The following is a 15,547-nucleotide window of genomic DNA, read 5'->3' as shown; positions in this document are numbered from 1 at the left end:
CATAGATGTGTAGGCAAGTAACAAAGATTAGCGAAAGGGAAACAGATTATCCAAAAGAAGAAAGGTTTTATATATTTTCAACGTACCCAGCCATAAAATCATATGCTTCTTGATTAACAAAATGAACACACAATTAAGTAGGCATAGGAGGTGCACAATCATGTACCGACAAAAAGCAGAGATGGACAGGGATCAAGTTCATCCATCCATCTTCAAAAAGAGTTTTGAGTTCCGCATATATATAGAGATATAGATAGTGGTGTTCTGAAAATAGCTCTTCTTAATTCTGCATTTCTCCTAGGTACATCTATAAGAAATGCAGAGTGAAGCTGATATTTCCTTTCTATCCTCACAAATATTTTATTTTCAAGCCAATAATAAATTTAGATTGCTACTATTATAATTAGAGTACTTATATCAGAGATATTATGGTATAAGCACTTAATAAACTGCTATCAAAGAAGCATACATGACATAAGGGGTATTTTGTTGCCTCAACAATTAAAAAAAATAGAGCAGTACAAATCTTTAAAGGAAAAAGGCAAACCGAACTTGCAAACAGTGTGGGTTCCATGAATTTGCACAGAATTTAGACAAAGAAAAAGAAACTAAATTCAGACCACAGAACATGGCAAACCATGGAGAAGGAAAATCAGGAGATGCCAAAATCATTCAGCAATTTTGTCCCTTGGACCAAGAAGCAAAGACAATTTACTTATATACAGTATACGACCAAGAGCTTGCAGCAGGGTAATGAATAAAACAGAACTGCAAGTCTGCAAGAAAGAAGCATATTTACCTTATTAGTTTCCATTGGATTTCTAAGCTACAAAAAGTTGTTACATTAATGCTCTCAAGATTGGTAGGTTGTACCCTTTTCATAGTGTGGTGAAACTGTAATTAAATGAACTTTAATTGCATAGCTCTTGCAAGAGTATCACTTCATGTATGACCAATTGGAATCCTTGCTCTGTACTTAATAATTCTGCACTCCAAATAGCTACAACCCTCTACTGAATTTTTTTAACCAAGAAGCAATAATGTGACCATAATTAATGGCAAAAAATGTTCATTGCTCGTGTTAGAAGGATAAAATAACTACCTTTGGTAGGTACTTCAACTATGAAAGATCATGTAATAATTAGTGATTTACCTGAGAGTAAAAGGGTCGCAAGTATATTCATTAACTGCCCTCGTACAACCTGCAAATTGATTATGGAATGAGTTTCTGACGGGAAATAGAAAACACACAACACAAAAGAACAGTAGGTACCTGACATAGCTCCAGCGTGGTAAACTTTTTTGAGTGCTTCCAGTCATCTTTGGTGTCTTACTCGTGTCTGGCCATTGCCCTGCTCGTCAAGGTCACCGTTGCACCACCACTCACGGCAAGGCTCATGTACCAAGTATGCTCCAGCTGCCAACAGACAAGCAATGTTGCGGAAACCAATTGAGGCATTTTCACTAAGTAAAGCTACAAAACCATTTAGTAAAATCCAGTGGAACTATCCTACTACATGACTGAATCAATGAAACATAACAGGAGCTGCAGAAGCCACTCTAGATCTTTTTCACAAACCAAAGGTAGCATTTTAGGTACTAATTAACCCTGGGGCATATATTATCATTTAGTCAAATAACTGAATCAATGAAAATTGATAGGAAGAGAAGGAATGGGGGTGTTTCAGAACCATGGCTACACATACATGGCATACATCTGAAAAAGGGAAAATGAACAGCCTAAATACATACTTGAAGGAAACAGGATAAAATAAACTGATGTATGAACTGCAATGTGATGAGATTATTAGTAGACATGATAAAATACGTATGTACAAGTCATTATTTAATAGATTATGAATAGGAAGATCTTGGAAAAAAGGATGAAATTAAATTTGGAAAGGAAACAAGAATAAATCAAATCTGACTAAATCCACGAGAGTACATGTGAAGAGAGGGAGAGAGAGAGAGGGGCAAGAAGCACGTGATTAACTTTTGATTCATATGGTGTGCTGCCTGTATGTAACAAGAAAGAGGGGTCGGAGAAGAGAGAGGGCACAACGGGGAGAGGGGGAGTACCTGCGTGTGAGGGGGGGGGGGGGGGGGGGGGGGGCTGGCCTCGCCGGCGTCCGTCCCACCCGCCAATTGAGGCATTTTCACTAAGTAAAGCTACAAAACCATTTAGTAAAATCCAGTGGAACTATCCTACTACATGACTGAATCAATGAAACATAACAGGAGCTGCAGAAGCCACTCTAGATCTTTTTCACAAACCAAAGGTAGCATTTTAGGTACTAATTAACCCTGGGGCATATATTATCATTTAGTCAAATAACTGAATCAATGAAAATTGATAGGAAGAGAAGGAATGGGGGTGTTTCAGAACCATGGCTACACATACATGGCATACATCTGAAAAAGGGAAAATGAACAGCCTAAATACATACTTGAAGGAAATAGGATAAAATAAACTGATGTATGAACTGCAATGTGATGAGATTATTAGTAGACATGATAAAATACGTATGTACAAGTCATTATTTAATAGATTATGAATAGGAAGATCTTGGAAACAAGGATGAAATTAAATCTGGAAAGGAAACAAGAATAAATCAAATCTGACTAAATCCACGAGAGTACATGTGAAGAGAGGGAGAGAGAGAGAGGGGCAAGAAGCACGTGATTAACTTTTGATTCATATGGTGTGCTGCCTGTGTGTAACAAGAAAGAGGGGTCGGAGAAGAGAGAGAGGGCACAAGGGGAGAGGGGGAGTACCTGCGTGTGAGGGGGCGGGGGCTGGCCTCGCCGGCGTCCGTCCCACCCGCTCCAGATCGGGAACCTGGGAGAAGATGCGGAGAGGTAGGGGCCTCCCCGTCGCTCACCGGCACTCGCCGTCGGCCGCATCGATCTAGCCACCACCAGGACGCTCTAACTTCTTCCGGGGTCTCCTTTTCTTCGTCCAGATTGCGACCAGCAGCACCCCCGAGAGAGAGAGAGAGGGGGGCTTGGGGAGGTCGATGACGAGGGTGGGCTAGGCCATGGCGGCAGGGAGGACGTGAGAGAGGAGGCGGAGATGGGCGGCGTGGGGCGAGGTGGGGCTTGGGGAGGAAGCGCGAGAAGAGGGAGGCGGCCGCGGGGGTCTCTAGGGTTTCTTTTACCCAGGCCACGATTGGCGAGGACGCGCTGCACACCTCGCGTACCAAAAACTGGAGAAAACTCACATGGGTCGCATGACCCCACAGCCAACGAGCCCCACTCGTCATCCTCTCTATAAGCTTACATTAATGTGAGAAAAAGCCAACGGTTGACCAGCTGCCAGCAGCCAAAAAAGTACTGTGGTGAATTCATCCTACGGTGAAAAACGTCTCGCGCGAGGAGTGCCCCTGGAATGGCGGGTACTCTAGCGTGGTTTATATGTTAGATTGCTCGAGCCATCAGTCTAACGGACACCCAGAAGAATAAGAACGCAATCAGGCAAGCCTCCAACATGTAGCCCAGGGTAAAATAAGTTTCTTTTCAAGAAGGTTCTGGCTTTACCATTTTCTGTTTATAGCTGCTCCTGCTTGCTATTCTCCCCTGTCTTCCCTTCCAGCTTAAACTAACAACTCTAATGTTTCTTCTTTCGTCATCTTTCTCTTGATGTGAACCTGCATAAATAGTTTGTATAGGCTTAAGCTGGTCAGAAGAAGGGAGTTTGAAGGTCACTGATTTTGTGTCATACTTGCTTAGGCCATGTTGAACCAAAGCCAGCTTTGCTTCTTTCTTTGCCTGAAACTCATAGAGTACATCCAGTAAAATTAACGTCTACTTTTGAACAAAAGTAAGTACTCTAAGCTCTTTGATACCATTTGAAATTATCGGGAAACACGCTGAATTGAGAAGTTGTTCGAAACTCACATACCTTGAGCTCTTATCCTCATCACATACATCAATATCACCATCCATGCCAGAGTCAACATCTAGTTCATCCATACCTTCATGACTATCATCCTTGTCTACTTCCTCTGCATCATCCTGTTCCTCAGATACTTCCTCTTCCCCTTCACACTTCCTCATCATCGGAGTCAAAAGCATCAAACTCGCCATCTGAATCTTCCCCTTGTGGTGACACCTATTCATCTAGCAACTCAGCCCCAAATGCTTTTGGCCCAAGCCTTTGGATCAATAGGGACGACCGCGATCTTTCTTGACTGACAATGAAGGACAGGTCTGAATTCAGAACAAAAGTAGGTTTAGCACTTTAGCCAAGTGAAACGAAGCAGTAGATGCTAAAACGGACATAGAATCTGGGGCAAGTCTAGCGAGCCGCCGGCCTAAATTCTAAATTGTGTGCACGTACTATTCCTGTCTATGCTACAGATTTGGTTTTGGTCATTTTTCCTGCTACGTATTAAATGTCAGCATATGCATCTCCTCTTGTGCATGCATATGCATGTGCATGTGTTTGTTCGTATTTATTTTATGATTTTGAAATTTTAAAAAGGCATAACTTTCATTCCGCGTGTCAAAATTCAGATCAGTTTTCACCGTTGAAATCCTCGTGACGTGCTCTTCAAAAGTAGATCCCACATGGGGATGTTTCGACGAACTAATCTTCCTGCCAACTAAACATCAATGCGTATGCAACTAGACTACATTACAAGCCAACTGAGCATATGTGTGTGCAACTAGTCTTCATGTCAACTAAACATCAATGTGTGTGCAACTAGACTACATTACAAACCAACTAAACATCAATGTGTGTGCAACTAGACTCCATTACAAACCAACTAAACATCAATGTGTGTGCAACTAGACTACATTACAAACCAACTAAACATCAATGTGTGTGCAACTAGACTACATTACAAACCAACTAAACATCAATGTGTGTGCAACTAGACTACATTACAAGTGAACTAAACATCAATGTGTATACAACTAGACTACATTAAAAGCCAACTAAGTATATATGTGTGCAATTAGTCTTCCTACCAACTAAACATCAATATGTGAGCAACTAGACTATATTACAAGTAGGGAGGATGGTTGCACATCTACGAGTAGGTAGTTGGCCACGGCAGTAAAGTAGTTGCAAATCAGGTTGTCATGGTTGCTACGTTGCAACCTCATAGGAAGTTGGATTATGCAGCTCTAAAATTTTGTTTTGAAAAAAGTTGCACCATGTACTACTAAAGTTGCACAACACAGTACTAAAGTTACACCATATAGCTCTAAAGTTGGCATCAAAAAAAATTTATCGAAACATACCCATGCAGTATCTAGTTTTAAAGATGTCGATGTGAGGAGTCCAAAGGTGAAAACGGATCTGAATTCCGATGCAAGGTTTGAAAGATATGACTTTTTTAATTTTTGTGAAAGGTAGTTAAATTAGTCACATGCGTAGAGAGAGAATGGACATCACGTACTACTTTTTCTTCTAATTATATTCATTGGCTCACTATTTTAAAGAGCAACAGTCCAAAACCAGTTCAAATGATTCAACACAGATGGCACCTGGTCTATGTCCGAACGGAATCGAGTGGCCAGGAGCCGGCCGCTCAGTTCGCCCAAACGGTGCGTATGCACTTTTTAGATTTTAGATAGAATCTGCAACAGAAGATCTGACCTCCCTGAATAATGTGATAAGTGAGCGAGCGGCAATAGAAAGAGCTTAATCGCGGGACTTCTTATAGCATAAAACAAATTTGAAAACTGAATAAACTAAACATGGTCTTGTATAGCCAAGTTTTATGCATCTTCAGTGAGCTATGCTTAGAATCTGTAGTGGCACAACCATCACAATCTTTTCAGTCTACCCTCCATTTCAACGAGACCAACTATGACGGAAGAAAAAATTATATAATTGAAAACTTCTTTTGAAACGAATTCTCTGATATAACTTTTGTCCCAGTCATAGTCGATTTTGTTGGTTAAATTTATAATCAAAGTTGAAGCACGAAAATAGAGAAAGCATTATATTTTGGAACAGAGAGAGTATCATCCAGGAGCCTACAAACCAACGATTTGCGATAAACTGCAAAATGTGGCATAATCATGCCGTCACACGCTTATCAGCAGCCATTTTAACTGACGATGACACCGGGATGCTCGAGACAAATTATGCGTGTGTGCAGTGCTATTCAGGTCTAGTGGAGAAGCTACCTGACCTAGCAGCCTAGCTAGTCGGATGCAGATATAGCTAGTACTCTCTCCGGTCCTTTTTAATCTATATATTAGGTTTGTCCGAAGTCAATTTCATCCAACTTTAACTAAGATTATATAAAAAAGAAAAATATAGACATTCACATAAAACAACACCAATATCTTTAAATTCATCTTGGAATATATTTTCATATTATATTTATTTGATATTATAGATGCTAATAATTTCTGATATAAATTTGGTCAAATTTAGCAAAGTTTGACTTTCGGCAAATTCAATGTACAGAGTAAAAAGTCCACTCGCTGGACGAATTGGCTTGCTCCATCTCCCAAAGGAGGATCTCGATCTTGTGAATCGGTTGTGCGGGCGGGGGCCAAAGTTTTGCCCTCTCCTTCTTCGTCAAATTCTGGAGAGTGGCCATTGCCGTCCAGCTCATCTGCCTTGTGTTGTCAAACCAAGAACGGATCTCCCTCAACCTGGCCAACTTGACCTGGTCGCCGCCGGCGATCTGCACGAAGTCGGTGTTCTCGCCGCCGGCCATCAGCTCGATCTGTCGTGGAAGAGGGGGTGGGGTGGGTGGGGGGGGGGTTGCCTGAGTGGAGCGAAGTTGCAGCGGCAAGAAGGAGGAGATGACTGCGGTGGACTTGGAGGAGAGGAAGGAGATGGCCGCCGATGAGTAATTGTGGAATGTGTAGCACCATGGCGGCGGTTATGCATTCGACGAGAGGGGCGGCGCGTGCAAATTTTTCTAGGACTAAACTGCCCCTAGATTAAAACGCGTCCCCACCTTGTCACGAGTACCGGCCCCACTCGTTTTAGTACTTTCGCGTACTTTCATCGGAGTACTACCCAGTACTTCGTATTTGTCTGCCGTTAGATCGACATCAACGAATGGTTCTAAAAAAGCCCAACCACTCTAAAACTTATAATAAAAAAATATAGACATTCATATAACAACACCAATATCTTTAGATTCATCTTGGAATATATTTTCATATTATATTTATTAGATATTATAAATGCTAATAATTTCTGATATAAATTTGGTCAAACTTAGCAAAGTTTGGCTTTCGGCAAATCCAATGTGCAGAGTAAAAAGGACCGGTGGGAGTACTAGCACAGTGAAGATCAATGTGCAAACCCAAATGGCCCATCCACCACAGATTAAAGCATCCCCTGGCAGCAACACAAACTACTACAAATCGATCGTCTTAAGCAAGTGGTTTTGATGAGACTCGCCTCCCGAAAGAGCGAAGGCCGCTCGTCACTTTCTTCAGGTTTGGCAGCCAAATCTGGCGCCTAATCATTACAGATCCTTCGATTTGACCTGACGGCACTGCCGATCGAGCACCCAAGTCCTGGTTAATCCAATCTCTTCCGGAGGCCCTGCCGATGTGCAGCGACGGGACCAAACTTGATTAACCGTGGGCGCCATGCCCCTCCTGCAAACACTTTGAGTTTCCTTGCAGACAGTTTCCACTGAATAATCTCGTGAGCGATTCTGTGGGCTACACATATATATGCACTTAATCTTACTTTTGTGTACAACGTTGGTTCATACTACAAGTGATTACTGTGTTTTCTTAGACACAATTTGAGGTTTAGATCAGCCTTTAACCGGCCCATTACCTTTTACTAGCTTTTTATATGGGATATTATTCGCGGTCCAGGGATAGGATAGATGCCTATGCCTGCCATCGTGCAAGCTACGGGCATGGAGAACACATAGCCATTACATGATGATGATGCAGGTCGCTTTCCCTCAGGAGGCCACAGAAAGTGTTCCTACTTCCTATCTACCGCTGCTACGTCCATAGGAACCGATTCCGGCCAAAAGCTGCGCGGAGCCTGAGTGGAATTTAGGCAGAACCTCAGCCATATTCAAGAAAAATGATCATGTTAATTAGGGGCAGTGTATTTGTTTTTTAAAAGTAAAAAAGATTGCCATTTTCATTAATTAATTAAGAAGAGAGCAAAAAGTGTCCCGTTAATTTGTGAGAACTTGGCTAAAATTGTAACAACAACAGCCGCCATGCCAACACAATCCCTACACACACTTCTCATTCATCCACCTTGGTATGCTTCCTTTCTTGGGCTTGATTCTCCACTGCAGCCTCTTTGCCTTCCTCCACCTCTTTGATTTGTTATTTTACCTTTGTTTACCATGATTAAGAGCTTTGACTTATGTTTACTAGATCTAGCATCGATAATCAACGTAAAGTGTGCTTTGCCAGGCTAAGTATGATACCATGGTATTATTAGTTATCCCGACAACAAGTACGATCAATACCAATCTTGTTTTGCATTGGGATGAAATTGTGTACATACGATTTGTCAAAATCATTAAAAAAATCATACACCTTAAATTCGAACAAATATTAATAAAAAAGACCAATGGCATATCAATCGATAAGCGCTTGAAAGAGATAGAGATTGACACATCAAAGAGGGTAACTTAATGTGGCAATATATGAAAATCATGAAACACGACAACCATTAATTTGGTTCCATTATATGGTGTATATTCTATTCATTGTGGTATTTACTACTATTATCTATTGATTTCTCTATAATTTTTCCGTGTGATCATTTTTGTTTATATTTTTCTCTAGATTTCTTTTAGTGCCATGTTATAAAGCAAATCGTTCGAAGTTTTCTTCTGACAAAGGGTGTATTTATTGATTCTAAATAAAGCATCAAATGGATAAAAATACCATGAGCACACATCCAACCTCTACATAGCTAGGATACATACAACCAACACCAAAACGCACACACAAATAAACACACTGTCAAATAGCAAAGTCAGAGAAGACCAAAAGTATGCCTAAGCAAAAAAAAACCCAAAGTGATCAAAATAGTGATCAACAAACTACAGAAGCGACCATATGTACACCAACCATCTCTAGACATCACAAGGACAAAGAAGGTCTTCCACAACAACACCTTCAGAAAGGGAGCAACGCTCAATCAAAACACCAAAGATTAGATTCTAAGTTTTCATCCTGCAGAACAAGTCCAATCATACTTAACCAGCAATGGGAAGGACCATTGGAGCCCAACCTCTGTGCTTGTTGGAGATCTCAGCTGCCACTTGCAGCAGAAGCCTTGCCCCTCTGACTTGCACCCCTCATTATTTTCGTTACTATAATAATTTTCAGAATTCTAACCAATAGTCAGATTCCGTAATTGCTTGAAGGATCATAGGGATAAATATTCTCGAAACATGGTTTATTTCTAGATTTCCACAAAGCTCACAACATCGCAACAACTCCTACTGCTATATTCCCCACTAGCTTTTCTAGGAACACCAAAAATCCAACCACAAAAGTCATGTACATATCCTACATTCATATCTATCCCGAGAGCACACTTGACCACATACCTCAAGCATAACTAGGCAAAGAGCAATGGAAAAATACATGATCTAATGTTTCTTTCTCATTACAAAATCTGCACTTATCACTACCAAACCATCCTCTAGCAAACAAGCTATCTTTTGTGAGTATACTATGCCCAAACATAATCCAAAGAAAGACCTTAAATGTCAACGGAACTTTAATAAACCAAAGCTTATTATAAGGACAATCTACCCGTATAACCTTCAACATATTATATAAAGATTTTACCAAGAAGTTACCAATGTATAAAATGGCAGAGATATAGATGGATATAAGCGTATGAAAGATAGGAATTGACACACCATAGCAGAATAATAAAATGTGCCAACATATAAAAAACATGAATCAAGGCAAAACCATTAATTCGGTTCCATAATATGGTGTATATCCTATTTATTGTATTTATTTACTATTACCTATTGATTCCTCTACAATTTTAGTTTTCCACCGTGTGATCGTTGTTGTTTATATTTTGTAGATTTCTTTTAGTACCACGCTAATCGAATAAATCGTCCAAGATGGAATACATTTGATGCGAAAGCCTGCCAAAAGCATTATTACCATAGTCAAGTTCTATAAAATTCCACACATTACCTGTACCCTATTCGATGTAAATATACTTGTACTGTCTAATGTTAGTATACTCATGATAGTCGTTGTTTATATTCTGCTTTAGAATCTTTTTAACATGAATATTGTATTGCTAGAAATTAGTCGTATGCTAGAGCGGTCGTTATAAATGTGGGTGGCGTGTGGTTACCCCCCCACCCTCCTCACTCGACACCTAGCGAGAGAAGTGAGGCGGAGCCGCGGAGGCCGGGAGAAGAGGACGCCGCGAGGGGGAAGGAAGACCCGGCCGGTCGAGAGGCGGAGCTGCGGGATCCCGAGAAAGCCGCGGCCAAGTAACCGCACCCACTCTGCCGCCAACTTTGCAGTCTCGGCTGCGGGCGGCCTGCCAGATAGCAGCGCAGTAAATTCCGCCGGCGCCTTGCAGCTTTACTCCCCCTCTCCGGCGACAGGTTGGTGCTGGCTGTTAATTTACTGGCGTGCATATATAGCCACTGATGCGTGTGTTCCTCTGTTCCCTGCAGCCATTGTTACATCGGGTTCTTGGTTTCCTTCCTGTCGTGGGCGTAGAGAGAGAGAGAGAGAGAGAGAGACAAGCGGGAGGATGGTGCCGGGGGATCAGGCGGAAGAGTCCATCGTGGCCATGGCGGACGGCGGCCACGGCGGCGGCAAGGAGGGGGCGCGCGTGATGGACGGCGGCGAGGAGTCGGAGCGCGGGCACGGCGACGGCGGGTTCACCGTGAAGGACATGCTCTGGCACGGCGGGTCCGTGTGGGACGCCTGGTTCAGCTGCGCCTCCAACCAGGTACGTCCGTCCGTCGCATCCATCTTCTTCCCCGTCGCTTCGCTTCGCAACGAAACGAGACCTCATCGTCGCCGGATCGGATCCGCGTGGGTGCAGGTGGCGCAGGTGCTGCTGACGCTGCCCTACTCCTTCTCGCAGCTGGGGATGGCCTCCGGGCTGGTGCTGCAGGTGTTCTACGGCCTCATGGGCAGCTGGACCGCCTACCTCATCAGCGTGCTCTACGTCGAGTACCGCGCCCGCAAGGAGAGGGAGGGCGTCAGCTTCAAGAACCACGTCATCCAGGTCCGTCGGCCCGTCCATCCATCACTCCACTCCACTCCGCCCCAGTCAGTTTTTCAGTTTCCATTTTCTTCTCCGGCTTTCCTGCATACGTTTCCAGTAGTCTCTAGTCGATCTGCACCGGAACTGGATCCCTCCATCCGTCCCCTCGCGATCGTGATGCTCCGGAGTTGGGGACGGAAAGGCGCTTTGCATGCGCTGCTGTGTGGACTTGACCAGTTCCTTGTCGCTGAAGCAAAACCGCACTGGGAGTAAGCATGAATGCATTATGCACGCATGCATGCACCCATCCGTATCCATCTTCACATCAAACTCGAATGTACTCCTGTACTACACAGTGCTAGTAAATTCTCAATTGAATTGATTGGTTTTCTCCCTTTCTGAGTACTACAGTGGTTCGAGGTTCTGGGCGGGCTGCTGGGCCCGTACTGGAAGGCGGCCGGGCTGGCCTTCAACTGCACCTTCCTGCTCTTCGGCTCCGTCATCCAGCTCATCGCCTGCGCAAGGTTCTTCATCCCTTTCCTTTACATTTTGTCACACACACACACACACACACACACACACACACACACACACACACATATATATATATATATCAAGTGTTTATCTGTTGGAGTCTTGGAGATGAACTGACTCGTGGAAGAAACGACCTATGGGGGCTATGGCAGTAATATCTACTACATCAACGACCGGCTGGACAAGCGGACGTGGACGTACATCTTCGGGGCGTGCTGCGCCACCACCGTCTTCATCCCCTCCTTCCACAACTACCGGATCTGGTCCTTCCTCGGCCTCGGCATGACCACCTACACCGCCTGGTACCTCACCATCGCCGCCGCCGTGCACGGCCAGGTACGCACGCACGCTCACTCATTTGTCCCGACATCACTACAAGCCAGCATCCCTTGTTGGTGATCGGCACACGGGTTGACACTACGCTAACCAACGACGACACCGACGATCGATGTCTTTCTGTCGGTCGCAGGTCCCCGGCGCCAAGCACTCGGGCCCCAACAGCCTCATGCTCTACTTCACCGGCGCCACCAACATCCTCTACACCTTCGGCGGCCACGCCGTCACCGTGTAAGTACTAAGTACCACTCCTCTGTAAAGAAGTAGTGATCTAAACACTCTTATATTTCTTTACGGAGGAAGTACAAACAATCTAGCGGGCTACGGTTACTGAATTAGTGCACCACAGACACCAATATCTATCGTCTGCACTTTCACCTGGTGCAGCTTTTGCATAGTGCTGCGCTAGGGAGGTCGTGGATAGAGTTGAAAACTGAAAATCTCTAGTGCTGATTGTCTCCATTGCATCCTTCATTGGTCCCCCACCTCCAAGGCCAACTTGCTTCACAATTGGTACAAATCTTGATGAGTTTAAAATGGTTCATGGTTCGTGGAAAACCAGCTGTCGTAGCTTCTTACCGTCGGTAGGCACTAAAGCCAGCTCCTAGCTAGGTGATCAAACACTTCATTTACAGTCCTACTCAGTGCCCTCTGCTAGGCACTAACTATGAATTTCAATACTCCTCATGAGCAAGCCTTTATTCCCCCATCCTTCATTCCCTAGCTGATCCCCACACTTAATATATGATTGCTCGACCCATGATGATCCTCGTGCCGTGACTAATGATTATAGCCAACGCGATCGAGGAATAATCGGCTCCGGTATGTGCGGTGTTCAAACCCCCGGTTGTTAACTGGAGAGGCCTTTGTCTTAAGAAATTCGGCTGCGTTTTCTTTTTCGGTGATAGAAATGCTCTTTCCAGTCTAGCGATTAGATGATGTTGACCGGCTTCCATTTTGCTAGTGCGGAGTTCACATCAAGATCAAGTAAACGAAATCCGTGCTCGTGCGGGCCATCGCTTCTCTATAATTCCCAGTCTATTAGTAGCAACTAGCAACCTTTGGTTAGTGGAGAACTGGAGATAATGGCCTACTTTGGGTATTCCATCCAAAATCCTTCAGTTTGAGTGCCTGACAAATGACAATGGCCCTTCTCATTTGCCATTCCTTGCTATAGAAGCTATTCAAGGATTCATTTGGCCTTGATTTAATAGCCTTGAAAAGTGGGTGAGAGTTGAAAGTTGGGCGAGAGTCCTCACGTCCCCATCCTCCTAAATGTCCTCCTGACTAGGAGAAGCACTGCTTTTCATTCCATCAACCCTAAAGCATATAGGTGTACGTAGTACGCTAATTCCAAAGGGTTTATATTCGCATTATGCATCTGTTTTTTTCTCTTGAAAAGATTCTATTCTCTATGTAACTGCCTGCCGTTATGATAAGATGATCATTTTTTGGTAATAATTAACTGATCGATCAGGCAATATGTTGCTTCCACGAAATTGTTCATGCACTCTAGTTGCTTATACTACTTTTTTTTTAGAGAAGTTGCTTATAGTACTTGGAAGTTGGAACAGCCCAATATTTTTGTACATAGATAGAAACTGACTTGGCTGTGCGCATGCATGCAGGGAGATCATGCACGCGATGTGGAAGCCGCGCAAGTTCAAGTACATCTACCTGGTGGCGACGCTGTACGTGTTCACGCTGACGCTGCCGTCGGCGTCGACCATGTACTGGGCGTTCGGCGACGCGCTGCTCACGCACTCCAACGCCTTCTCGCTGCTCCCCAAGTCCGGGTGGCGCGACGCGGCGGTGATCCTCATGCTCATCCACCAGTTCATCACCTTCGGCTTCGCGTGCACCCCGCTCTACTTCGTCTGGGAGAAGGCCATCGGCATGCACCACACCGGCAGCGTCCTCCGGCGCGCGCTCGCGCGGCTCCCCCTCGTCCTCCCCATCTGGTTCCTCGCCATCATCTTCCCCTTCTTCGGGCCCATTAACTCCGCCGTCGGCGCGCTCCTCGTCAGCTTCACCGTCTACGTCATCCCCGCCGTCGCCCACATGCTCACCTACCGCTCCGCCCACGCCAGATCGGTAAGCTTGCTTGTCTTTGTCCACGTCCGTTAGCGCGCGCCGTGTCGGTCGGTATTACATGCTCTTGTTTGACGTGGTGTTTCTTAACAGAATGCGGCGGAGAAGCCGCCGGCGTTCCTGCCGAGCTGGAGCGGGATGTTCGCGGTGAACGCGTTCGTGGTGGCGTGGGTGCTGGTGGTCGGGTTCGGGCTCGGCGGCTGGGCCAGCGTGTCCAACTTCGTCAAGCAGATCGACACCTTCGGCCTCTTCGCCAAGTGCTACCAGTGTCCCCCGAGGGCGCACCTCCCGGCAGCGGGGTCGCCCCTGTCAGCGCCGGCGGGCCACTAGGGCACGCCGTCGAGCAGACCGTGGCAATGTCACAGCCGGACAGAAGAAGCTCCGGTCGATCCGTGCACTAGAGTTCCGGCTTTAATTTGTTGCTAGTTACTGATCGCCTTGCGATATAGCACTACAAACCTTCTAGAGTGTTACTGCAGCTAGCATAGTAGAACAGCCCTCCGTGTTTGTCACTGCAGGCTATAAGTTTGGAAAAAAAAATGGTATCCTTTTGGTAGAGCTTGGGTTCATTTCCGTGGATTTATCTTTGTACTTCTGAAAATGTAGATGGCTGATTTCCAAAAGTTCACGTGAGAATGCAGTGTCAAAAACGGCCTTATATTATGGGACGAAGGAAGTAGGAGTCAAGCATTTTCCAAATTTGGATCCCCTTAGTTTACATTACTTATAGCAAGAAGGTAGATTGTTTTGCTATATATAACCAATGAAGCGGTGCATTGGCGATGACGGGCGGAGTCACGTGTTTGCTGTAACCATAAGGCGGCGAGATGCAACGCCTGCCGGCTGAGGCTACGTGTCAGCGATCATGCTGCTGCGCCCATCCACGGCTGGAGCTGCAAGCAGCCATGGCCGAACCTCTGCCTAGCGAGAAAGCAAAAATTAAGCCCTAAAAAGCCAAAGATGTTTGGTTGAAAAAAATATATGCCAAAAACAGAGAGGGTAACCCTCACAGAGTCTGTTTTTGTTCATTTTAGACAACAATGAAACATAATGATGTAAAGCAAATACTATTGAATATGAGAGTTTTACCCACTTGTAGTGGCCGGACGCCATTACCGCAATTTGATGGCTCTGGAAAAGCAACGAACAACACATTTATCCATTTGAGATAAATCATCGGTGTCTTTAGAGGTCATTTTCACTAACTTGGTCCGCTCTTGTAAGGGTTATATTCGTCTCTTTTGAGTGGATGTTTTAGTGGTGATATTTCCTTTTTAGAATCTCAAAATGGAACGACGGGCATGGCAAGTGAGTACCACCGCCCTCCGTCTATAGTGTGTGTTTGGTGTGTTTTTGGCTAATGAGACAAGGGGCAACAAGGGGCCGCTTGGGTTTGTATCGCGTGTG

The 15,547-nt window shown here is 44.7% G+C and overlaps 1 protein-coding gene across 1 annotated transcript; it reads left to right on the top strand.

Annotated features, from left to right (window-relative positions):
- Positions 1-10,326: 10,326 nt before the first annotated feature.
- On the top strand, positions 10,327-14,816 carry LOC123058218 (auxin transporter-like protein 2). The gene is made up of 8 exons (XM_044481019.1): positions 10,327-10,565; positions 10,638-10,918; positions 11,015-11,200; positions 11,591-11,703; positions 11,866-12,049; positions 12,183-12,280; positions 13,678-14,143; positions 14,234-14,816. The coding sequence occupies exons 2-8, from the start codon at positions 10,718-10,720 to the stop codon at positions 14,468-14,470; spliced, it is 1,485 nt and encodes a 494-aa protein (XP_044336954.1). The 5' UTR covers positions 10,327-10,565; positions 10,638-10,717; the 3' UTR covers positions 14,471-14,816.
- Positions 14,817-15,547: the final 731 nt, after the last annotated feature.

This window comes from Triticum aestivum, chromosome 1A, assembly GCF_018294505.1.
Source record: "Triticum aestivum cultivar Chinese Spring chromosome 1A, IWGSC CS RefSeq v2.1, whole genome shotgun sequence".
Classification (NCBI taxonomy): Eukaryota; Viridiplantae; Streptophyta; class Magnoliopsida; order Poales; family Poaceae; genus Triticum; species Triticum aestivum.
Note: the sequence above shows the minus strand (reverse complement) of the source record. Positions and strands in the feature narration are given on the sequence as shown.

Coding starts and splice junctions, on each gene's coding strand:
- LOC123058218 (XM_044481019.1), top strand. CDS start 10,718: ATGGTGCCGGGGGATCAGGCGGAAGAGTCCATCGTGGCCATGGCGGAC. Junction 10,919..11,014: donor TCAGCTGCGCCTCCAACCAG/GTACGTCCGTCC, acceptor GCGTGGGTGCAG/GTGGCGCAGGTGCTGCTGAC. Junction 11,704..11,865: donor CAGCTCATCGCCTGCGCAAG/GTTCTTCATCCC, acceptor GGGCTATGGCAG/TAATATCTACTACATCAACG.